This window comes from Papio anubis, chromosome 9 (assembly GCF_008728515.1).
Source record: "Papio anubis isolate 15944 chromosome 9, Panubis1.0, whole genome shotgun sequence".
NCBI classification, from domain to species: Eukaryota; Metazoa; Chordata; class Mammalia; order Primates; family Cercopithecidae; genus Papio; species Papio anubis.
The window spans coordinates 106,787,988-106,813,322 of record NC_044984.1 but is presented as its reverse complement, the minus strand read 5'-3'; the positions used below and the strand labels follow the sequence as shown (position 1 = coordinate 106,813,322).

The window sequence follows — 25,335 nt, the reverse complement described above, 5'->3', positions numbered from 1 at the left end:
CCAAAATAAAACCCGATCACCTCCCCCAAAGACTGTTCCTTCCAGTCCTCCACGCCTAAGAAAATGGCAACTCCATCCTACCCAGTTGCTCAAGTCAAAAGTGTTCATCTTATTCTTGACTCAGTTCTGTCATGCTATACGATCTATCAAATCCACCTTCAAATATTGGCAATTCTACCTTCAAAATAGCTCTAGAACCCAACCACCTCTACTGCTGCTGTCCTGAGCCAAGCACCATCACTTTTCTGCTCAGATGATTATAACAGCCTCCCTCCTGGTCTCCCTACCTCCACCTACCCCTCATAGACTGTCCTCCACGCAGCAGCCAGAGTGATCCCCTTGCTTCTGTACTTAAAACTTTTCACAAGCTTTCCATCTTCCTCCAAGTAAAAGCAAAAGGCCTTCTAGTGACCCACAATGCCCTTCATGATGGGACCCGTCCACCATTGCTCTACCTCTATCTCCCTCTTGAGAGAGGGTCTCACTGTGTCACCCACGGTGGAGTGCAGTGGCATAATCAGGGCTCACTGCAGCCTCGAACTCCTGGGTTCAAGTGATCCTCCTGCCTCAGCCTCCCTACAGGTGTGCACCACCATGCCCAGCTCTTTTTTTTCTTTTTTTCTTTTTTTTGTAGATAACCCGAGGTCTGGCTCCATTGCCCAGGCTGATTTCAAACTCCTCCCACTTCAGCCTCCCAAAATGCGGGGATTGTAGGCATGAGCCACCGTACCTGGCCTTTTCAACTTCTGTCTTGTACATTTCCCATCCACTCCAATTGTACTGGCCCGTGTGCAGATTGTGCAACATGGTAAACAAACCCCCACTTCAGGGCTTTTGCACTTGCTGTTCCCTCTACCTGGAATGTTCTCCCTGAGGTTATATGCATGGTTGACTCCATTATTTCCCTCAGAGCTTTGCTCAAATGCCACTTTATCAAAGAGACCTAAACAGTAAAGGCCTATCAAAATACCCTTTTAATCTTACACTACTTTGTTTTCTCTGTAGCACTTAACACCATCTCACAGATTAAACACTGAACTGTTTCTTTGTTTACTGCCTGTCTCTCCCACTTCACTGTACACTCCATAAAGACTGATTTGTTCACTGCTCCATCCCCAAAACCTAGAATAGAACCAGACATAGAGTCAGTGTTCAATCAATATTTGCTGAATGAAGCAAGGAATAAGTCACTGCCACCAGCAGTGTCTACAGTTTTTGGTAGATATTTTTGGGACATCTGCCCAACTCGCTACAACCCTCATCACTGAAAACTATTTCTCCCCAAATGTGTCCACAGCAGACACTTTTGTTCTACATGATCATGTCATTGACATTGTTCTTTGGACTAGAGATGGATGGCATCTGAGTCAATGAGAGTCTCTGAAACTTTGGTACAAAGACTGAAAGTTGCTAGTTTCAGTATCTGAAAGGGGCAAGAAGTAGGGTTTGTAAGTCAAGAGGCAGAAAAATCTACTGAAGGAAAAAGAATGAAGCAGGTGTATGGAGAGCAGGGATACTGGATACAGAGTGGGGTTAAAGGAGGAAGACAAATGGAAAGAAGAAAGCCCGAGGGACTGTCCATCCACAACCTGGGTCCTGCAGTGCCTTGCAGTCGGTTGCGATGTCCAGTCTCAGCCCACAGTGCCACCTGGCAGCTCAGGCCTATAGGACTCAACAGGGAGCAGTAGGCACAGAGAGAGGGCAAAAACCTTTTCTTTTTTTTTTTTTTTTCTTTTTTTTTTTTTGATACAGAGTTTTGCTCTGTCACCCAGGCTGGAGTGCAGTGGCAAAATCTCAGCTCACTGCAACCTCTGCCTCCCAGGTTTAAGCAATCCCCCCTGCCTTAGCCTCCCTAGTAGCTGGTATTACAGGTGCCTGCCACCATGCCCGGCTAATTTTTTGTATTTTTTAGTAGAGATGGGGTTTCGCCATGTTGGCCAGGCTGGTCTTGAACTCCTGACCTCAGGTAATCCGCCCGCCTCAGCCTCCCAAATTGCTGGGATTACCGGCGTGAGCCACCACGCCCGGCCCAAAAACCTTTTCAATACAACCATGCAAATATGCACTTCACCACAACGCACACAGCCGATTCAAGTGTACAATAACGCACACACTGCAGACACAAAATTGCAGAATTATAACTGGCCTTTTCATTTAGTTAGTGTCAGTCTCATTTGAGCAGAACTTTACTTTATTTCAACAACTCTAAAAATATTATCCATCTCTTTACATTCTTGAGCAGAGATACTGCAGGAAGTGAGAGATATTTACACAGATCACAAATGGACAATCTGTTGGACACAGTGGCATATGTCTGTAATTCCAGCCTCTCAGGAGGATCACTTGAGCCCAGGAGTTCAAGGCTGCAGTGCACTATGACAGTGCCTGTAAAGAGACACTGCACTCTAGCCTGGGCAGGATAGTGAGACCCCATCTCTTTAAAAAAACTTAATAATTGGCCAGGCATGGTGGCTCATGCCTGTAATCCCAACACTTCGGGAGCCCAAGGCAGCCAGATCACTTGAGATCAGGAGTTTGAGACCAGCCTGGCCAACATGGAGAAATCCCATCCCTACTAAAAATACAAAAAAATTGGCTGGGAGTGGTAGTGCGTGCCTGTAATCCCAGCTACTTGGGTGGCTGAGGCACAAGAATCACTCGAACCTGGGAGGTGGAGGTTGCAGTAAGCTGAGATCACACCTCTGCACTCAAGCCCGGGCGACAGAGTGAGACTCCATCTCAAAAATAATAATAATAATAACTAATAAAAATTAAAATAAAAAAGAAATAGGCAATCTGTAGGGAAAAAAAATCAAAGACTTGGGTTTGCAATGTCTAGATCATATAACATATCCTAGAAGAAAATCATCAACCTGAATTTATTTCAGCAGCAAAGGAAAAAAGAACCAAAGAGCTTCACAAGAGACTTTACATTTTAAAGTGCATCAAAGGCAAAAGTAATGTCTTCTGGATAAAGATACCTGAAATGACATGTAGAACTTTACAGAACACCAGGAGCCAGGCATAGAAACAAATCAGAGTTAAATTACCAATGGCATTGCAATTTAGAGCTCTGGTTTGTTCTAAAGACTATCAGAGCACGCTGTAAGAAGAAAGTGATTCCAAATTTATCATCTTCCAGGAAACAACTAAGGTACAATCACTAAAATGATAATGCTTTGCTATTGTGGATCAACTTTAGCTTCAGAGGATTTAGATTATGAGTATCTGCTTTCAAGTTTCTAATTTTTTCGATAATGGCTTATTCTGTTCTCAGCCTTATTTCCCTGGTTCCAACCTCAAAGAGCAATTTTTTAAAACAGACTGAATTTGAGAAGCAAGTACACAGGAGATCTAGAAAGCAGGCCATCAGCTATTTAGATATAGCTTCAATTTCCATGAAACGTTAATGCCCTAATTTAGTGCACAACAATTTTACCACCTCAGTCTGACCTCTATGGAGAGCCTGTAGAGTATAGATATGATCTCGTTATTTTCCACTTCCTCCTAAAGTCAACTCAATTTTTCCCTTTTGTTGTTAATAATGTATAAAAGATGACCACAATTTGAGATGTGACAGTGTGAAATCATCAGGTCAGCATTTAGAACCAACCATCTTTTTCCATGGCCAGAAGAGTCAGGCTAAGAGTTCCTTCTAAACTCACATCTTGACCCCACCGATGGAATTTGCAAAAAATACCCCATTGCCACACAAGCCCTTCGTGAAAGTCTGACTTTGTTCCTAAGCTTCGTTCTAAGTGACCCTAGTATTAAAGAAGCTCCCATGGTACCAGATAACCTGTAATGTTTTTGTTTTAAAGAAATTAATTTTTGCCAGGTGTGGTGACTCACACTTTAGGAGGCCAAAGCAGGAAGATCATTTGAGCCCAGGAGTTTGAGACCAGCCTGGGCAACATAGCGAGACCCTCTTTTCTTCTTCTTCTTCTCTTTTTACTTTGTGTGTCTATTATTTTAAATAATTTTAAAATGTTAAAAAATTTATTTTGAAAAATGCTGTAATTTTTAAGTTCACGGTCATTTACACAAATGATCAACTCAGGTATCATTTGTAAAGGAAGTATAAGAGTCTATTGAATCTAGATTACAAAATAGCTCACTATTTTTTACATTTAACCAAAATTTTAATTAAAACAAGTAGTTTGCAAATGTTATACTAAAAAGTTAAAGCATGCTAACCAAAGTCATGTATAATAAAAGTTATAGATGAATAATAACCACCATTTTATAATACAGAACATAAAAAATGTTAATATTACCAGTAGTCAGCAAAAGTAAAACAGGATGCATACACAAGGCTATTCACTGTAATCCTCTTTGGAATATATTTGGAAACTACCCAAATGTCCATCAATAGGTTGAATAAACTATGGTACAACTACACAATGGATTACTATACAGTAAAAAAATGAATAGAGACTATCTCTAGACACTACTATGGAGTGATGTCCAGGACATTTAAAAAAGCAAGATTAGAAAAAAGTATGTAAAGTTATGCTATTGCTTAAGAAAAAAATGGGATATGGGAATATCTTCTTATATTTTTGAAATGTAATGATAAACCATAACTTTTCATACTATGGCTAAAATGTAGACAGGAAAGGACAAGGATAGAAGGTAGACTTCTTTGAATATACTTTGTTTTTTCAATTTGACTATCAAATCCAGTATTTGTGTAATTATAAATAAAACTTAACAGAAAGAGATTTTTTAAATGAAACAAATAAACTAACCATGTACCCAATTAGCATACAGCCACACAGACAGAAGGACGATTACAAATGAGTCTAAGGCACAGGAATTTTTTTTTATATATATTTGTTAAAAACAGAGTCCCTGCTCTGTCACCCTGGAGTACAGTATCACAATCATATCTCACTGCAGCTTCAAACTCCTGGGCTTAAGCCTTCTCTCGCCACAGCCTCTCGATAGCTGGGGCTACAGGTACATGCCACCATGTCTGGTTAATTTTTAATTTTCTTTTGTAGAGACAGGGTCTCACTGTATTGCCCCGGCTGGTCTCAAACTCCTGAGCTCCAGCGATCCTCCCTTCTTGGCCTCCCAAAGTGCTGGGATTATAGGCGTGAGCCTCTGTGCCCAGCAGCATACAGTAACCTGACTACACATTTCTGAAGGATTTTTTTTGAAAACTGCAAAAAATATTAAACTGTTTTCAGTAATCATATTATTGGGAAGTCATTATTCTGAGATTGCTGTGTGTAATGTGGGATAAAACAAATGAATAATCTTATTATGGCTTCAAGAAGTAGGATTTTTGGCACTAGAGAAAGGAGATACATGGGTAAGATCAACGAGGTTAGTAAAAATCTGGAAGCCCTGAGTTTGATTTGGAAGTATCAACTGAACCCATAATAGATTTCAAATCAGGAAAAAAAATCTGGCCAGGCTTGTTGGCTCACGCCTGTTGTATACCTATAATCCCAGCACACTGGGAGGCTGAGGCAGGAGGATCACTTGAGCTCTGGAGTTCGAGACCAACCTGAGCAACATAATAAGACCATATCTCTACTAAAAATAAAAATAAAACAATTAGCTGGGCATGGTGGTATGTGCCTGTAGTCCCAGCTACGCAGGAGGCTGAGGTGGAAAGACTGCTTGAGCCCAAACACTCAAGACCAGCCTCATCTCTACAAAAAGATGATGAGACCTCATCATCTCTACAAAAAAATCGCCAGGTATGGTGGCATGCACCTGTGGTCCCAACTACACAGGAAGCTGAGGCAGGAGGATCCCCCGAGCCCAAGAGTTCGCGACTGTGTATTTGCACCATTGCACACCAGCCTGAGCAACACAGCGAGACCTGCCTCAGAAAAAAAAAAGAAAAGAAAAAGGAAACTGCTTAGTAAGAAGGAAGAAATCAACAATGATTTCTCGGCAATGAAAAGCTTTTTATAGAAATATTCCAACCTAACAAATGAAGAGGAATGATAAAATCACAATATCACTACCATACCGTCCCTTTTGAATTAATGGATCTAAGTAATAATGATCAGGAGCTGCTAAGAAAATCAGAGAAGAAACAACAGGACATAAGCACCTCCTGAAACACCACCATGCATGCTGTCTTGCCAAAGAAAACTTATATCCAATAAAGTATCTAGATATATCAACTTCCAAGAAATATAAGGGATGGATACATGGTTAAGTCCACCACAGAGAGGCACTCAGCAAAATCCAGACTATAAGTAATTCTCAGGACTAAGGATCTGCTTTCTTCAACAGCAGAAAAGACAGGGAGATGGGGAAGGAAGACAGAGCAAGAGAGATGGAAGGGGCGTCAAAGTATTCAAAGGGACTTAAGATTTTTTTTTCTTTTTTGAGATGGAGTCTTACTCCGTCTCCAGGCTGGAGTGCAGTGGTGTGATCTCGGCTCACTGCAACTGCTGCCTCCCGGGTTCAAGCGATTCTCCTGCCTCAGCCTTCCGAGTAGCTGGGACTACAGGCATGCACCACCACGCCCAACTAATTTTTGTATTTTTAATAGAGACGGGTTTTCACCATGTTGGCCAGGATGGTCTCGATCTCTTGACCTCATGATCCACCCACCTCGGCCTCCCAAAGTGCTGGGATTACAGTCGTGTGCCACCATGCCCAGCCTTAAGATTTTTAAAACAGAAATACTATGAGACTTAGTCAACCACAGTGTGTGAAACTTATCTGAAAAATTATTGAACAAAATATTTTTTAATTATAAGACAACTGGTATAATATGAATGTTGGGTTATGGGGTGCATTTTTAAGGATTCCACAAATATTGAAATATTTATAAATAAAAAATATGTCGGGGATAATTGATAAAGCTGATAATGGCATATCAGGATCCTTTATATGAATCTGTTTTATACACATTTGAAATTTTTTCATAATCAAGGTGGAAGAAAGCACTCCCAATTCAAACAAATTGCTGCCGGGCACAGTGGCTCATGCCTGTAATCCCAGCACTTTGGGAAGCCGAGGTGGGTGGATTACCTGAGGTCGGAAGTTTGAGACCAGCATGGCCAACATGGTGAAACCCCATCTCTACTAAAAATACAAAAACTAGCCAGGCGAGGTGGCGGGCACCCATAGTCCCAGCTACTTGGGAGGCTGAGACAAGAGAATCACTTGAGCCCAGGAGGTGGAGGTTGCAGCGAGCTGAGAACGCACCACTGCACTCCAGCCTGGGCAACAGAGCGAGACTGTCTAAAAAGGGAAAAAAAACAAATTGCGTGTCTGTGTGTGTGTGTGTGTGTGTGTGTGTAGCAATCAGGAAAATGTGAATAGTGACTGATATATGTCAATATTAAGGAATTATCGCTAATAGTTTTAGATATGATAATGCTATTCAGGTTATAATTTTTTGAAATAAAATAGTTACAGATGAAAGATGTGTAAGATTTGCTTCAAGGCCGGGAACAGTGGCTCACACCTATAATCCCAGCACTTTGGGAGGCCAAGGCAGGCGGATCACCTGAGATCAGGAGTTTGAGACCATCCTGGCCAACATAGTGAAAATGCCGTCCCTACTAAAAATACAAAATTGGCTGGCGTGAGGTGGTGCTCTCCTGTAATCCCAGTTACTCAGGAGGCTGGGGGCACAGAATAAAAGCTTGAACCGGGGCCGGAGGTTGTGGTGAGCCAAGATCAAGCCACTGTACTCCAGCCTGGGGGACAGAGACTCTACCTCAAAAAAAAAAGAATTATTTGCTTCAAGACAAGTCAGGGCTGGGGGAGTGAGTGGGGCATAGTCAAAAAAGACTGGCCATAATTGGCCGGGCGCTGTGGCTCAAGCCTGTAATCCCAACTTTGGGAGGCTGAGGCGGGATCGAGGTCAGGAGATAGAGACCATCACAATACAACACGGTGAAACCCGTCTCTACTAAAAAAAAAAAAAAAAAAAAAAAAAAAAAGCTTAGCCGGTGAGGTGGCGGGGTGCTGCGCAGTCCCACCTGCTACTTGGGAGGCTGAAGCGGGAGAGAGCGGCTAAGCCTGGAGGCAGAGCTTGCAGTGAGCTGAGATCCCGGCCACTGCACTCCAGCCCTGAAGACAGGCGAGACTCCGTCTCAAAAAAGATTGGCCATAATGTCAACAGTTGTTAATGCTGGGTGTCAGGTATACTGCTATAACTATCCCGTTCTCTCTACTTTTGATTATAATTGAAATTTTCCGCACTAAAAAATTTTGGAAAAATCGGTTTTCCATTCAATTTTGATGAGTGATTTCTAAAACTTCTGTATCTCCCCATCTTACCTCATGAGGCTTTATGAAGGTGAAATGAAGTGAACATAATGTAATGAATGACTGCTGAAATGCTGCCTTTTATTATCTAGGCAGGTGGAGGACAAGGAAGGCAACAGTGAGGCTGAGACTTCAAAATTCTGACTCATTATGTTTATCATCATTTTTTTTTTTCTTTTGGGACAGGTTCTGGCTGTTGCTTAGGCTGAAGTGCACCGGCGTGATCTCAGCTCACTGCAGCCTCAACCTCCCAGGCTCAAGCAATCCTCCCACCTCAACCCCCAGAGTAGCTGGGACTGCGGGTGTGCACCACCACACCCGGCTACTTTCTGTATTTTTTGTAGAGACGGGGTTTTACCATGTTGCCCAGCCTGGTCTCAAACTCCTGGAATCAAGTGATCTGCCTGCCTCTCCCTCTCAAAGTGCTGAGATTACAGGAGTGAGCCACCATGCCCAGCCTATCATCACTTTTTCACTGATGCTTTTCATCACTGTTTTCCTTCTCTCAACTAGAAGCTCCCTTTAAAGGCAGTAACCCTATCTGTCTTGTTCACCAGTGTCTTCAGAGCCTAACCCAATGCCTGGGATGAGAGAATAAACTCAAATTCAAGTCTCTGTTCAGCAATGTTGAGCAAAGACTGAGAATGTTCTATTCTACACCCCTCCCCGGTGCTGGAATTCAATCAATATCTGTGGTACGGGCCAGGCACAGTGGCTCACGCATGTAATTTCAACACTTTGAGAGGCCAAGACAGAAGAATTGTTTGAGCTCAGAAGTTCAAGACCAACCTGAGTAACATAGTGAGACCCCATATCTACAAAAAATGAAAAATTAGCTGGGTATAGTGGTGCACACCTGTAGTCCCAGCTACTCAGGAGGCTAAAGTGGGAGGATGGCATGAGCCCAGAAGCTGGAAGCTGCAGTGAGCTATAACTGCACCACTATACTCCAGTCTGGGCAGCAAAGTGAGACCCTGTCTCAGAAGGAAAAAAAGAAAACAAAACAAACAAACAAAAAAAAACTGTGGTATGAAGGTTGAACAATTTACTTAACCTCCCTTAGGTCCCTCAGCTGGAAAATGGGAAATCATATCTATCTCAGCAAGTTGTTCACACATACTGTGGCTAAAAGGACTTTATTTGCCCAGTCATTCACTTATTCATTCATTCCACAAATACTTATAAATTGTAGTCCTACAAAAAGCGTAGAATAATCATTCCCATAAAACAGAACAGGAAAATAAAATGATGTAAACATGAGTTAAATGTAAATACTCATTCAACAAACATTTACGGAGTTTGTGCCATGTTCCAGGCACTGTGCTATGTGCTGGGGACAACTGCAAAGGTAAATATGCCAGAATCCTTGTTTTTGAAGTTTTCTGTCAAATGGATGAGGAGAAAACAAAAGAGATCACATTGTCAATGGGTAAGTGACATAGAAGAGTGCAATGGGAACACATCACATTCCCATCGGGGACATTGTCCAACCCAAGTTAGTTTCAGGAAAGAGATCAGTTCACTTACAGTCAGGAAACAACAGATGCTGGAGAGGATGTAGAGAAATAGGAACACTTTTACATTGTTGGTGGGAGTGTAAATTAGTTGAACTATTGTGCATGACAGTATGGTGATTCCTTAAGGATCTAGAACCAGAAATACCATTTGACCCAGCAATCCCATTACTGAGTATATACCCAAAGGATTATAAATCATTCTACTATAAAGACATATATGCACATGTATGTTTATTGCAGCACTATTTAAAATAGCAAAGACTTGGAACCAACCCAAATGCCCATCAATGATAGACTGGATAAAGAAAATGGGGGCACATATACACCATGGAATACTATGCAGCCATAAAAAATAATGAGTTCATGTCTTTGCAGGGTCATGGATGAAGCTGGAAACCATCATTCTCAGCAAACTAACACAGGAACAGAAAACCAAACAATGAGAACACGTGGACACAGGGAGGGGAACATCACACACACTATCTGGGGATGGGGGGGAACTCCTGGACTCAAGTGGTCCGCCTGCCTCACCCTCTCAAAGTGCTGAGATTACAGGAGTGAGCCACCACACCCAGCCTATCATCACTTTTTCACTGATGCATTAAAGGGGAGGGAGAGCATTAGGACAAATACCTAATGCATGCAGGGCTTAAAACCTAGATGATGGGTTGTTGTGTGCAGCAAACCACCATGGCACATGTATACCTATGTAACAAACCTGCACGTTCTGCACATATATCCCAGAACTTAAAGTATAATAAACAAAAATAATTAAAAAAAAAAAAAAGAAATCAGTTCACTTAACTTACCAGAGTCATCAATTTGAACTCTGAAATTAAAGCCACCACATTTCGCATGTCAAGGTGGGTGGATCACTTGAGCCCAAGAGTTCAAGACCAGCCTGGGCAACATTGCAAAACCCCATCTCTACAAAAAAATACAAAAATTAGATGGGCGTGGTGGCGTGTGCCTGTAGTCCCAGCTACTCAGGAAGCTGAAGTAGGAGGATCACTTGAGCCCAAGAGTTCAAGACCAGCCTGGGCAATGCTGCAAAACCTCACCTCTACCAAAACTACAAAAATTAGCCAGGCATGGTGGCATGTGCCTGTAGTATCAGCTACTCAGGAGGCTGAGATGGGAGGATCACTTGAGCCCAGGGAGGTCGGGGCTGCACTGAACCAAGATCACGCCACTACACTCCAGCCTTGGTGACAGAGCAAGACCCTGTCTCAAAAAAAAAAAAAAAGCCACCACAAGGTGTTTCTCTTTTATTCATACCCATTTGCTGCACTAAGGCTATAGATTCTTTCTAAAGACCCCAGGGCATGTTGGAAATCTTCCAAAGAAATTAGATCCTTTTGTTTCTCTGAGATTTTGCCACCAGTCCAAACCAAAAGAGCCAAATGGAGCGGCTGGCACATCCATTGACTACTCACTGCCAACTCCCTTCCCTCAGAACACAATGCTCTTCTATTTCGAAGAAGCCCTCGTAGCAACTTGTTCCACGTCAATCAATGGCTGAATTAAAAAAGGACGTCAATTTCAACTCTCTCAGGTCCAATTCCAAACACAAGACCAACTTCTCCTCCACTAAAAATAGGATATAACAACTCACGAAAAAACAGTTTTTTAATAACTTACCTCAAATTCTTCCCAAAAGCCTTGTTTGACTTTATCTGTGGTCTCAGCTAATTTGCTTAGTTCTCGAACTCTGCTTTCTATTTCAGCAGCATTTATACGAGTCGTGTTAAGGGGCTGATCGAGTACGGCAGTTGATGTAAAATAAAGAAAATATTACAGAAAAGGTTGTTAATGCAAAAATAAACAAAAAACAAAAAACACTTCTATGTTGATACTCATAAAGGCACGGACAGAGGGTTCGTAGGACCCTGTAATTCACAATAAAGGTTTTCAAATAGTTTCACCACCTTTTCTGTTCAGCCAGAAAATGTGTCTTTCTTCAGTCTCCACGTACACTTTATTTTGCTGATATAAATTCAAGTCTATTTTTCCTTTTTTTTTTTTTTTTTGAGACGGAGTATTGCTCTGTCGCCCAGGCTAGAGTGCAGTGGCGCGATCTTGGCTCACTGCAAACTCCGCCTCCCAGGTTCACGCCATTCACCTGCCTCAGCCTCCCGAGTAGCTGGGACTACAGGCGCCCACCACCACGCCCGGCTAATTTTTTGTATTTTCGGTAGAGACGGGGTTTCACCGTGTTAACCAGGATGGTCTCAATCTCCTGACCTTGTGATCCGCCAGCCTTGGCCTCCCAAAGTGCTGGGATTACAGGCGTGAGCCACCACGCCCGGCCAAGTCTATTTTTCCTTATGAATAGACTACAACATTATTTAGAGAGATTATATCATTTTCCACTATCATAAAGGTGAACTTTGAAATAGCAACAATGCCAAAGTGAATAAGTGGGGTTACCTAAAGGTAACCAGAAGTGGATCTATAATGAAAATTTGCTTTAAAACTGTGTACGGCCTTAGGCCAGGCACAGTGGCTCACGCCTATAATCCCAGCAGTTTGAGAGGCTGAGGCGGGCAGATCACTTGAGGTCAGGAGTTCAAGACCAGCCTGGCTACATGGTGAAACCCCATCTCTACTAAAAACACAAAACTTAGCTGGGTGTAGTGGCACCACCTGTAATCCCAGCTACTCAGGAGACTGAGGCAGGAGAAGCTCTTGGAGCCGGGACACAGAGGTTGCAGTGAGCCAAGAACACGCCACTACATTCCAGCCTGGGTGACAGAGCAAAACTCTGTCTCAAAACAAAACAAAAAACAAAAAACCTCTGTAAGGCCTTTCACAGATAAATATGGGAATAACATAAATCTGGAATATGTTTCCAAGTACTATAGGAGGCAGTCAGTGAGTGGAGTAATAATAAGAAAAGATTTAGGGCTGGGTGTAGTGGCTCACGCCTGTAATCCCAAAACTTTGGGAGGCTGAGGCAGGCGGATCACCTAAGACCGGGAATTCGAGACCAGCCTGGCCAACATTGTGAAACCTCGTCTCTATTAAAAATACAAAAATTAGCCGGGCATGGTGGCAGGTACCTGTAGTCCCAGCTAATCAGGAGCCTGAGACAGGAGAATCGCTTGAACCCAGGATGTAGAGGTTGCAGTGAGCCGAGATTGCACCACTGCACTCCAGACTGGGTGGCAGAGTAAGACTGTCTCAAAAAAAAAAAGATTTGATGAGTTGAAGCTGGGATGGGTACACAGAGGCTGATGACACTATTCTGTCTACCTCTGTATGTCTGCAAAATTCTCTATTAGGACTTTTTTAAGGTTTTTTTTTTTTGAGACAGAGTTTTGCTCTTGTTGCCCAGGCTGGAGTGCAATGGCGCAGTCTCAGCTCACCACAACCTCCACCTCCCAGGTTCAAGCGATTCTCCTGCCTCAGCCTTCCCAAGTAGCTGGGATCATAGGCATGCACCACCAAGCCTGGCTAATTTTGTATTTTTAGTAGAGATGGGGTTTCTCCGTGTGGGTCAGGCTGGTCTTGAACTCCCAAACTCAGGTGATCCACCCACCTCGGCCTCCCAAAGTGCTGGGATTACAGGCGTGAGCCACCGCGCTCGGCTTTTTTAAGTTTTTAAGGAGAAAGCTTGAGCTTTCCAATCCGCTCACCTGCTTGAGTTGTAATACTGTACCCAGTGTTTCCACCATAGGATTCTTCTTGTAATGTTCCACAAGATCTGTCAAAGAATCAAACCGTTCTCCTCCGCCAACGTCATATTTCAGTTCCTTTCAAAATAAACAGATGACGTTTATTATTTGTTACCTTTATGTTACATTGGTGTTTTCAAGCACTCTCATATTCACTGCAGCATTATTCACAATAGCTAGTATATGGAGAAAACTTAAATGTCCATCAAAAGATAGATAATAGGCTGGGTGCAGTGGCTCACGCCTAAATTCCAGCACTTTGGGAGGCCAAGACGGGCGGATCACTTGAAGTCAGGAGTTCGAGACCAGTCTGGCCAACATGGTGAAATCCTGTACCCACTAAAAATACAAAAATTAGCCAGGCTTGGTGGTGGATGCCTGTAATCCCTGCTACTCAGGACGGTGAGGCACGAGAATCACTTGAGCCCAAGAGGCAGAGGTTGCAGTGAGCCAACTGCACTTTAGCCTGGGTGACAGAGGGAGACTCTATCTCAAAAAAAAAGATAAATAATAAAAATGTGGTGTGTGTATACAAATATACTAAAAGCGTAAATATACTCAATATACTCAAGTATAATAATATAGTAAATATGCTAATATACTAATATACTAACCATACTAATACATTAAGTATAATAAAAGCATATATGATCTTGACTAAGTGAGCAAAGAAAATCTGCCTTTGGATCAGGCACAGTAGTTCACATCTGTAATCCTAACACTTTGGGAGGTTGAAGCAGGCAAGCCTCTTGAGCCCTAGTTCAAGACCACCCTGGGCAATGTGGCGAAACACCATCTCTACAAAAAATACAAACACTAGCTGGGCATGGTGGCACACACCTGTAGTCCCAGCTACTCAAGAGGGTGAGTGAAGGAAGATCAACTGAGCCCAGGGAGGTTGAGGCTGCAGTGAGCCATGACAGAGCAAGATCCAGTCTCAAACGAATAAATAAATAAATATTTTAAAATAAATAAACAGAAGGTTAGGCACAGTGGCTCACACCTGTAATCCCAGCACTTTGGGAGGCCAAGGCGAGTGGATCACGAGGTCAAGAGATTGAGACCATCCTGGCCAACATGGTGAAACCCCACCTCTACTTAAAAAAATACAAAAAATTAGCCGGGCATGGTGGCAGCCGCCTGTAATCCCAGCTACTTGGGAGGCTGAGGCAGAAGAATCACTTAAACCCAAGAGGCGGAGGTTGCAGTGAGCCGAGATCACGCCATTGCACTCCAGCCTGGGCAAAAAGAGCAAAACTGTCTCACCAAAAAAAAAAAAAAAAAAAAAAAAAAACAGAAAGACAATCTGACTTTGAATGTAACAGTGTTTGTCTTCTTCCAGCAGAAAAATCACTCAAAGATTTGGGTCACCAGACCCAATGTGGTGAAACTCCATCTCTAGGTGACAGGGCAAGACTCTGTCTAAAAAACATAAATTAATTAATTAATTAGAATAAAATAAATAAATAAATAAATAATTTTTTTAAAAAAAGACAATCTGACTTTGAATGTAATGGTGTCTGTCTTTTTCCAGCAAAAAAATCACCCAAAGACAACATCTTGCCAGGCCCATAGTTCAACTGGAGATTTACCTGACAGCGAATCATAACATGGGTCACTTTAGACTTGCCGTCATTGCTCTCCCCTTTGTCATCACCGGTGCGCACAGAGAGAACAAAATCTCCAGGGTGGCTCTGGCTCTCTCGTACAAGAAAACTACCATGTTTTCCTTTTTCAGTTAACAATTTCTCTGCTTCTTTCCCAGAGAGGTGTCCATGAAACCACCTAAAGTTTTTAAAAAATAAAAAAGAATTTAGCTCTACTATGGGTGCATGTTGTTCTTTCACAAAACTACTACATACAGTCAGCTCTCCTAAACACAATTAAAAAACAGACACATTCCTCCAAGGGATTGATCAATCCCACCTGAGACAGAAAATTTGCATCCCATGCGGGCAGGAAAAACTGCAAAGATGGTAAGAATGACCACTAAACTTCTTAATTGAGCCCAGTCGTTTAGAGACAAATGCCCCCAATCTTTCCTGTTTTTTTTTTTAATCCCTCCTCTTTTAAAAATGCAATTTGCCATTCATACACTGCCCAATCTTAAAAGGACCAACTATTTAATTATAGCCATTTAAATAAGTTACAGGCCAGGTATAGTGGCTAATGCCTGTAATCCCAACACTTTGGAAGGCCAAGGCAGGAAGATCACTCGAGGTCAGGAGTTCAAGACCAGTCTGGGAAACACAGTGAAATCTATCTTTACAAAACAATTAAAAATTAGCATGGTGGCATCTGCCTGTAATTCCAGCTACAATATGAGGCCGAGGCAGGAGGATCACTTGAGTCCAGGAGGTTGAGACTGCAGTGAGCTATGATCATGCCACCACACTCTAGCTTGGGTGACAGAGCAAGACCCTGTCTCAAAAATAAAGTTGGCCGGACACGGTGGCTCACGCCTGTAATCCCAACACTTTGGGAGACTGAAGCAGGTGGATCACCTGAGGTCAAGAGTTCGAGACCAGCCTGACCAACATGGTGAAACCCTGTCTCTGCTAAAAATAAAAAATTAGCCAGGCGTGGTGGCGAGTGCCTGTAATCCCAGCTACTCAGGAGGCTGAGGCAGGAGAATCACTTGAACCCAGGAGGTGAAGGTTGCAGTGAGCTGAGATCGCACCACTGCACTCCAGCCTGGGTGACAAGAGCGAAACTCTATCTCAAAATAAATAAATAAATAAATAATTTTAAAAATAAAGTCGTAATAAAAAGTTGTAATAGAGACAGGCTCGGTGGCTCATGCCTATAATCCCAGCACTTTGAGAGGCCGAGGTGGGCAGATCACCTGAGGTCAGAAGTTCGAGACCAGCCTGGCAAACAGGACAAAACCCTGTCTCTACTAACAATACAAAAATTAACTGGGCATGGTGGCACATGCCTGTAGTCCCAGCTACTTGGGAGGCTGAGGCAAGAGAATTACTTGAATCTGGGAGGCGGAAGTTGTAGTGAGCCAAGATCACGCCACTTGACTCCAGCCTGGGTGACAGAGTGAGACTCCATCTCAAATTAAAAAAAAAAAAAAGAAAGAAAAAGTTGTAATAGAGACAGAAAATCATTTTGAATGTTTGTCCTTGCTTTGGCATGTAAACACTCAATTAAAAAGGATCTTCATTATAAATTAATTCAAACATTTCAACCTTTTCCATATATACAACCTATAATTCAACAGCCTCCAGTGTCTTTGGACTATATCCTGAGTGATCATCTCAAACTGTGTAATGCACGTAAGACTTGGAGTAAAAATGAGGGATTTTGCTAAAAATATGAATTCCCAGGCTCCACAGCCAGCAATATCAATACACTTAAGTCTGAATGAGGCCCAGGAATCTGCATTTAAACCAGCACATCAGACAGTCCTGATGCAGGCATCCAAGGCCATCCAAGGACAGACTTTGAGACAATACTGCTCCATGTTACTATGGGAAGCATTTTAACCTAGTTCTATTAATAAAGTGGCTTTTTCCCTCAGGATCTTGGTCAGAAAGCAAGCACTATCATGGCAGGTGGTGTTAATGGCTCATCATCAAACGAATAAACTTTGAGTTATTTTTCATCCACATTCAACTGAAAACAGTAAAATTTAGAAATAAACTGTACAGAGTTGGCTGACAGCCTTTTGCCTGAAGCTATAGTGGTAGCTAGAGAAACAAATTATCAGCACATAATAGCACTGACATAAAGGTATAAGCTAATAAAATCATACCTGAAGACACAAAATATACAAACTAAGAGATCCTGAATTTGCACCAAGTCAGAGAGGAGACTGGGAGTGTACAAAACAAATACAATCAATAAATAAGTCAAGCCCATGCTTTCATCAGGCTAGTTCCAATACAGGGGGACAGATCTTGAAAATAACACAATTCTCTCTAAGTAAGGTCACTCTCACATAATTGTGGAGATAACATTAAAAGAATTGATGAAAAAGCTGACCCTCTGAGCTCTCTGCTTTTCCACTTCTGAGCTTAAACTGACATCTGTTGGTGGCACTGCTGAATAACTGGTCGAGAGCCACCATAGAAAACTGCTGCTATTTTGGTGTCTCCATTATCATTTGTTTTCTTCTAATAACTCTCAAAGATTATCCGCCAAAGTTCAATAAGTCTTAAAACTAATACATGTAACCAAGTATATGCAGGAATGCTATGCAATCCCCATAGGATGAGTGTAAGTAACACTGATTAAAACTTTTGCAAGAAAAAGGTACTCTGAAAATAATTTGATGCTATTAGTCTCACTTTAATAATTCTTTAAAGATTACAGCTCAAAAAACAGTCACAAGCCTTTGGAGTCAGAAAGTCATACACAGACCTCAGTCATGCATTTCTGACACATAGGGCACAAGGGAGCAGCAAACTTTGTGGTCACTAAAATGTTACTGACCTTTCAGAGGTAGGATCTGCACAGTTCAGAGGATATTTAAGCTCAATAACATCTCCATTCTTCTCTTTTAATTGCCCGTGATGTTCCATGTAATACTGGACCAACTCTGCCAAAGTGGCAAATTTCTCCCCTCCATACAGGTCATAGTAATCACCAGTGTTCTGAATCTTGATGTGGGTGACAGCTCCATTTCTTCTAAAATAGTCCATTGGAAAGGGAGGCAAGGGGACAAATAACGAGTTACACCAGTAAAATCAGATCTCATGTTCCACGTCAGATTTCATCTAAATGTTGAAAGAAACCCAAGAAACGAATTTACCCATTCCCTATAAGAAATATGATGGGTGAAATAACCACATAATCAACCAACTCAACATAAAGGTCTTTTTGTTTACCTTGCATATGTTTGCTCTTGTTGCCCAGGCTGGAGTGCAATGGCGAGATCTTGCCTCACCGCAACCTTCGCCTCCCAGGTTCAAGCAATTCTCCTGCCTCAGCCTCCTGAGAAGCTGGGATTACAGGAATGCGCCACCACGCTCGGCTAATTTTGTATTTTTAGTAGAGATGGGGCTTCTCCATTTTGGTCAGGCTGGTTTCAAATTCCTAATCTCAGGTGATCCACCCACCTCAGGTGATCCTCCCAAAGTGCTGGGATTACAGGCATGAGCCACCACGCCCTACCTATCTGGTATATCTTCTATTTTGAAAGACTGGCCTATCAAATTGCATATATTAAGTAACAATAACTGAATAGCTACCAAAAAACATTTTGCTTTTTAATCATAAAAATGTATAAACAGGCCGGGCGCGGTGGCTCACGCCTGTAATCCCAGCACTTTGGGAGGCCGAGGCGGGCGGATCACAAGGTCAGGAGATCGAGACCACAGTGAAACCCCGTCTCTACTAAAAATACAAAAAATTAGCCGGGCGCGGTGGTGGGCGCCTGTAGTCCCAGCTACTCAGGAGGCTGAGGCAGGAGAATGGCGTGAGCCCGGGAGGCGGAGCTTGCAGTGAGCCGAGATCGCGCCACTGCACTCCAGCCTGGGCGACAGCGCGAGACTCTGTCTCAAAAAAAAAAAAAAAAAAAATGTATAAACAAATTGTGTTACATTACTATTCACACAATGGAATACTATGCATTGCAAAAATTGCTGTTACTATTCATGCAATGGGATACCATGCAGCAATTTGTTTGTTTTGTTTGTTTGTTTGCTTTTTTGTTTTTGAGACAGAGTCTCACTCTGTCGCCCAGGCTGGAGTACAGTGGCACAATCTCAGCTCACTGCAAGCTCCACATCCCAGGTTCACGCCATTCTCCTGCTTCAGCCTCTCAAGTAGCTGGGACTACAGGTGCCCGCCACCATGCCAGGCTAATTTTTTTTGTATTTTTAGTAGAGACAGGGTTTCACCCTGTTAGCCAGGATGGTATCTGTCTCCTGACCTCGTGATCTGCCCACCTCTGCCTCCCAAAGTGCTGGGATTACAGGCATGAGCCACCGTGCCCGGCTACTATGCAGCAATTAAAAAAAAAAAAAAATGATAGCCAGGCACAGTGGCTCACGTCTGTAATCCCAGCATTTTGGGAGGCTGAGGTGAGAGGATCACCTGAGGTCAGGAGTTCGAGACCAGCCTGGCCAACACGGTGAAACCCTGTCCCTACTAAAAATACAAAAATTAGCCAGGAGTGGTGGCGGGAACCTATAATCCCACCTACTGGGGAGGCTGAGGCAGGAGAATTGCTTTAACCTGGGAGGCAGAGGTTGCGGTAAGCCGAGATCACGCCACTGCACTCCAGCCTGGGCAACAAGAGTGAAACTCTGACTCAAAAAAAATAAAAATAAAAATAAAAAGACACATGTAATTTTAAAGACACATGTAATGACACAGTTTTGAATATGAGGTAGTGTTATCCCAAAGCACGAAACAATATATGCAAAAGGTTACTACATTCATGGAGGCATTATATATCATTTTAAAATACTGGACGCAACTAAATCGCTACCTGCTGGTGACAGTATATAGAAGTTATGAAATATTCACATGATAGAATGCTATCCAGCTGATTAAAAAGATGAGAGAGATCACTACAAGATTTAGGTAAGTGAAAAAAAATTACAAAGAAATATATTTAATGTTCTACTTGATGTGTAAAAATAAAAGGAAAATAGTAATAAAAATATAAATTTGCTTATTTTTGTAAAAAGAAACATAGGGCTGGGCATGGTGGCTCATGCCTATAATCCCAGCACTTTGGGAGGCCGAGGCAGGCAGATCCCTTGAGGTCAAGAGTTTGAGATTAGCCTGGACAACATGGTGAAACCCCATCACTACTAAAAATACAAAAATTAGCTGGGCGCGGTGGTGTAATCCCAACTACTTAGGTGGCTGCGTCATCAAAATCACTTGAACCCAGGAGGCGGAGGTTGCAGTGAGCTAAGATTGTGCCACTACACTCCGGTCTGGGCAACAGAGCAAGATTGTCTCAAAAAAAAAAGAAAGAAAGAAAAAGAATAAAAGAAACACATAAGAATAAACAAGAAATTAATAGAAATGGCTACCTACAGGATGGAGATAGTGTGGTACAAAGAAGTAGGAGTAAGAATGAGATTTGTCAGGCCAGGCGCGATAGCTCACGCCTGTTACCCCAGCACTTTGGGAGGCCAGGCAGGTGGATCACTTTAAGTCAGGAGGTCAGGACCAGCCTGGCCAACATGGTAAAACCTAGTCTCTACAAAAAAATACAAAAATTAACCGGGCACGGTGGCACACGCCTGTAATCCTAGCTACTCAGGAGGCTGAGGCAGGAGAACTGCTTGAACCCAGGAGGCTGAGGTTGCAGTGACCCAAGATTGTGGCCACTGCACTCCAGCCTAGGCGAAAGAGCAAGACTTTGTCTCAAAAAAAAAGTCAGGCATGGTAGCTCATGCCTGTAATTCCAGCACTTTGGGAGGCCAAGACAGGTGGATCACCTGAGGTCAGGAGTTTGAGACCAGCCTGGTCAACACGGTGAAACCCCATCTCTACTAAAAATACAAAAATTAGCTGGGCATGGTGGAACACACCTGTAATCCCAGCTACTCTGGAGGCTGAGGCAGGAGAATGGCTTGAACCCAGGAGGCAGAGGTTGCAGTGAGCTGAGATCATGCCATTGCACTTCAGCCTGGGCAATAAGAGTGAAACTCCTTCTCAAAAAAAAAAAAAAAAAAAATTAGATCTTTATCAATCAGCATAGAGCTCAAAAAAAATTTTTAAGTTGCAAAATGATACATACATTATAAATCCATGTATGTGAATTTTTAAAACACAAAAACCAACTTTGTATTGTTCATACACAGTACAAATGCAGTACAACTATAAAAATATGTTCAGGAAGAATATATGCCAACCTCTTGGTGGTTTCCTCTGGGGAATGAGGGAGGGAAACGAGCCTGGGCAGGGGAACAAAGGGGACCACAACTTCCTCAGTCATGTTTTACTTGTTGATAAAGTGAGCTGAAGAAACTCTTAACAAGTATTTTTCTTGTTAAGAAATCAACAGAGTCTGAGTGTGGTGGCTCATGTCTGTAATCCCAACATTTGGGAGGCTGAGGCAGGAGGATCACTTGAGGCTAAGAGTTAAAGATCAGCCTTGGTAATACAGTGAGACCTCATCTCTACAAAAAATATTTTTGAAAAGTGCTGAGCATGGTGGCACAAGCCTGGAGTCCCAGATACCCAGGAGGCTGAGGCAGGAGGATCACTTGAGCCCAGGAGTTCAAGGCTGCTGTAAGCTGTGATCGCACCACTGCACTCCAGCCTGGACAAGAGAGCAAGAGCTTGTCTCAAAAAAAGAAGGCCAGGCATGGTGGCTCACACCTGTAATCCTAACACTTTGGGAGGCTGAGGCAGAAGGATTGCGTGAGGCCAGGAGTTCAAGGCCAACCTGGCCAACATTGGAAGATCCCACCTCTATAAAAAAAAATTGAAAAGAAATAAAATTTTTAAATAAATCAACAGGAAGGAAAAGAAAAATGCAGAAACCAGGTTCAAGATGCGTGGAACAAGGCTTAAGCACTGGAGGGCTTAAGAACTTCTATGACCTGCTCCAACTCACCTTCCATGAGGTCTCAGGGGGAGAAGAAGGGCCCTTCTTATTCCCCTTCTGCTAAATGTCCAGGAGGCCACTCCGCAAACCCTGAAGGCAGCCCAGGGCTCAGGGAAGGCCTTCAAGCTGGAAATGCAGGCAGCAAGCTGTCCAAGCATGGTTTTACCACCTCCTACCTGGAAAACACTCTCAGAATTCTCTCTCTTCATTCCAACTTACCTAACGGAAAGTGTGAAGTCTCCAGGGTTACTTTTACTAGGCCTTGCCAAAAAACTGCCATCAACTCCTCTTGTCAACAGTAGGTTTTCCGCCTCCACACCAGTGATATTTGGGTGAAACCATCTTAAAAAGAGAGAGAGAGTAAGTAATAATTAAAAAAAAAAAAAACACACTGTCAGCACTACTTTCCACAACAACACAGCTAAGATGCATTATGAGCAGAGTAGTTTTAGAAAATACAAATCAAGACCTTCCCTGTCCCTTCCCCCTCTTCTCCTTAGTCAATGCCTCCTCCCTGCCTTTCCCTTGGTAGAGACCTGGGATTCAGTAGGCGGGGCTGGGGATATGATCAGAGGGACTGGGACTAGGGTATTAAGACTGTGCACTGATGGGGCCAGGCCCAAGAAAACAGACCATGTGGTCGCAAGACTGAGCACATGGAATAAATATCCATAAACTAGAGGCAGGGCACAGTGGCTCACGCCTGTAATCTCAACATGTTGGGAGGCCGAAGCAGGTGGATCACCTGAGGTTGGGAGTTTGGAAGCAGCCTGACCAACATGGAGAAACCTGTCTCTAATAAAAATACAAAATTAGCTGGGCGTGGTGGTGCATGCCTGTAACCCCAGCTACTTCAGAGGCTAAGGCAGGAGAATTGCTTGAACCCGAGAGGTGGAGGTTGCAGTGAGCCAAGATTGCACCACTGCACTCCAGCCTGGGCAACAAGAGCGAAACTCCATCTCAAATAAAAAAAAAAGAATAAATAAACTACTTAATAAATAAGTTACCATGTTGAGGATAGCAAGCCAGGTTTCTCACTGTTGGGAAGGGAGACACATATATGAGAAGGGAGAAAGCCAGAATAAATTCCATGATGTTAGACTGTAATTGGAGGTATTAGTGCAAACTCTAATTTTTAATATATATATGTAAAGACAGATATGTAGATACAGAAATATATATGTATATGTATGATTCTGAATGGGAGCAGTGGCTCACGCCTATAATCCCAGCACTTTGGGAAGCCAAGGTGGGCAGATCACTTGAGGTCAGGAGCTGGAGACCATCCTGGCCAACATGGTGAAACCCCATCTCTACTAAAAATACAAAAATTAGCCAGGCGTGGTGGTGGGCACCTGTAATCCCAGCTACTCAGGAGGCTGAGACAGGAGAATTGCTTGAACCCAGGAGGCAGAGGTTGCAGTGAGCCATGATTGTGCCACTGCACTCCAGCCTGGGTGACAGAGCAAGACTCCATCTCAAAATAATAATAATAATAAAGAAATATAGTCCGGGCACGGTGGCTCACTCCAGTAATTCCAGCACTTTGGGAGGCTGAGGCAGGTGGATCACAAGGTCAGGAGATCGAGACCATCCTGGCTAACACGGGGAAACCCCGTCTCTACTAAAAATACAAAAAATTAGCGGGGCGTGTAGTCCCAGCTACTCGGGAGGCTAAGGTAGGAGAATGGTGTGAACCCGGGAGGTGGAGCTTGCAGGAGTCGGTAGATTACAGCCACTGCACCTGTGAGCCTGGGCGACACAGAGATCCATCTCAAAAACAAGAAATAGGGCATGCTTCGTGTATGTACATGTTTTTATGATTACACACACACACACACACACACATTTCCTAGGTCTCTTCTGAAAGGGTTTGGAAGTAATGACACTCCAGTAGCAATCACACCTAACACCTCTATCTTGGTTTCTACATATTGGGTTTTTCATTCTCCGATGAAAGGAACTGGCCTCAGGCCGGGCTGGCTCAAGCCTGTAATCCCAGCATCTTTGGGAGGCCGGTATGGTGGATCACGAGGTCAGGAGATCGACCATCCTTACATCACGGTGAAACCCCGCCTCTACTAAAAATACAAAAACTAGTCAAGGCGGGTGGCGATGCCTGTAGTCCCAGCTACCGGGAGGCTGAGGCGGAGAATGGCTTGAACCCGGGAGGTGGAGCTTGCAGTGAGCCGAGATCAGCGCACCGCACTCCAGCCTGGCATTGTGATGCAGACCCGCCTCAAAAAAAAAAAAAAAAAAAAAAGAAAAAAAAAAAGAAAGGAACTGGCCTCTTTGAAGAAATGGCTGATCCCAGGGTTGGGGCAGTAAAAGTAAGAAGATGAACTTGGAACATCCTATTGTGGGCCAGTAAGAAAGAGTTCCAACAAGGAGCTATGAAAAGGACACAAGAGACAAATTGCAGGATCCTCCGCTGGCCAAAGTAGGGACAATTTGTACCTCAAAATAAGCAATGACAGTAACAGATTATAACCCATGGAATAAAATAGGAAATATTTTGGTTTCCTTTTTGAGGCGGAGGGGCTGCTTCTGTCACCAGGGCTAGAGTGCAGTGGCCCTCGCTCACTGCAGCTCGGCCTGGAAACACGCCATTCTCCCGTTTCAGTTCCTCCTCGAGTAGCTGGGACTACAGGCAATTCCACACTACCCGGCTAGTTTTTACTTTAGAGACGGGAGCACTGCAGCCAGGATGGTTCTATCTTCCTGATCCGCGGATTCATTGCCTCGGCCTCCAGTGTTGGATACAGGCTTGAGCCACCGCTACCGGCCGGTTTCCTATTTTTTTAACTAATTGTTTGCTTAAAAATTGAAACATGGAGGCTGGGTGCGGTGTCTCACGCCTGTAATCCCAGAATTTTGGGAGGCCGAGGTGGGCAGATCACTTGAGGTCAGGAGTTCAAGACCAGCCTGACCAACATGGTGAAACCCCATCTCTACTAAAAATACAAAACTTAGCCGGGCATGGTGGCACGCATCTGTAATCCCACCTACTCGGGAAGCTGAGGCAAGAGAATCACTTGAACCCAGGGAGCTGAAGTTGCAGTAGGCTGAGATCATGCCACTACACTCCAGCCTGGGTGACAGAGTGAAGACCTTGCCTCAAAAAAGAAAAAAAAACAGTGGAAGTATCATATGATCCAAGAAAAAAAAAAAATGGAAGTACCGTATGATCCAGAAATTCCACTTCCAGGTATATACTCAAAGTAATTGAAAACAGGGATTCAAATTGGTATATTTCTATAACTCATATTCATAGCAGCATTATTTGCAAAAGCCAAAAGGTGAAAGGAAACAGCATATATAGATGGATGAATAGATAAACATTCTACAGCGTATATAG

General features: G+C 43.2%; 1 protein-coding gene across 2 annotated transcripts in view; it reads right to left on the bottom strand.

The window, feature by feature from the left end:
- Positions 1 to 25,335, bottom strand: part of PTPN11 (protein tyrosine phosphatase non-receptor type 11) — a 99,408-nt gene that overhangs the window by 48,214 nt on the left and 25,859 nt on the right. For both annotated transcript variants that reach the window (XM_017946217.3, XM_021922969.2), the window contains exons 2-6: positions 22,197 to 22,319; positions 17,894 to 18,088; positions 15,043 to 15,235; positions 13,412 to 13,528; positions 11,415 to 11,528 (exon numbers count right to left, since the gene is read on the bottom strand). In XM_017946217.3, coding sequence (XP_017801706.2) covers positions 11,415 to 11,528; positions 13,412 to 13,528; positions 15,043 to 15,235; positions 17,894 to 18,088; positions 22,197 to 22,319 — 742 coding nt within the window. The remainder of the gene's footprint in view (positions 1 to 11,414; positions 11,529 to 13,411; positions 13,529 to 15,042; positions 15,236 to 17,893; positions 18,089 to 22,196; positions 22,320 to 25,335) is intronic.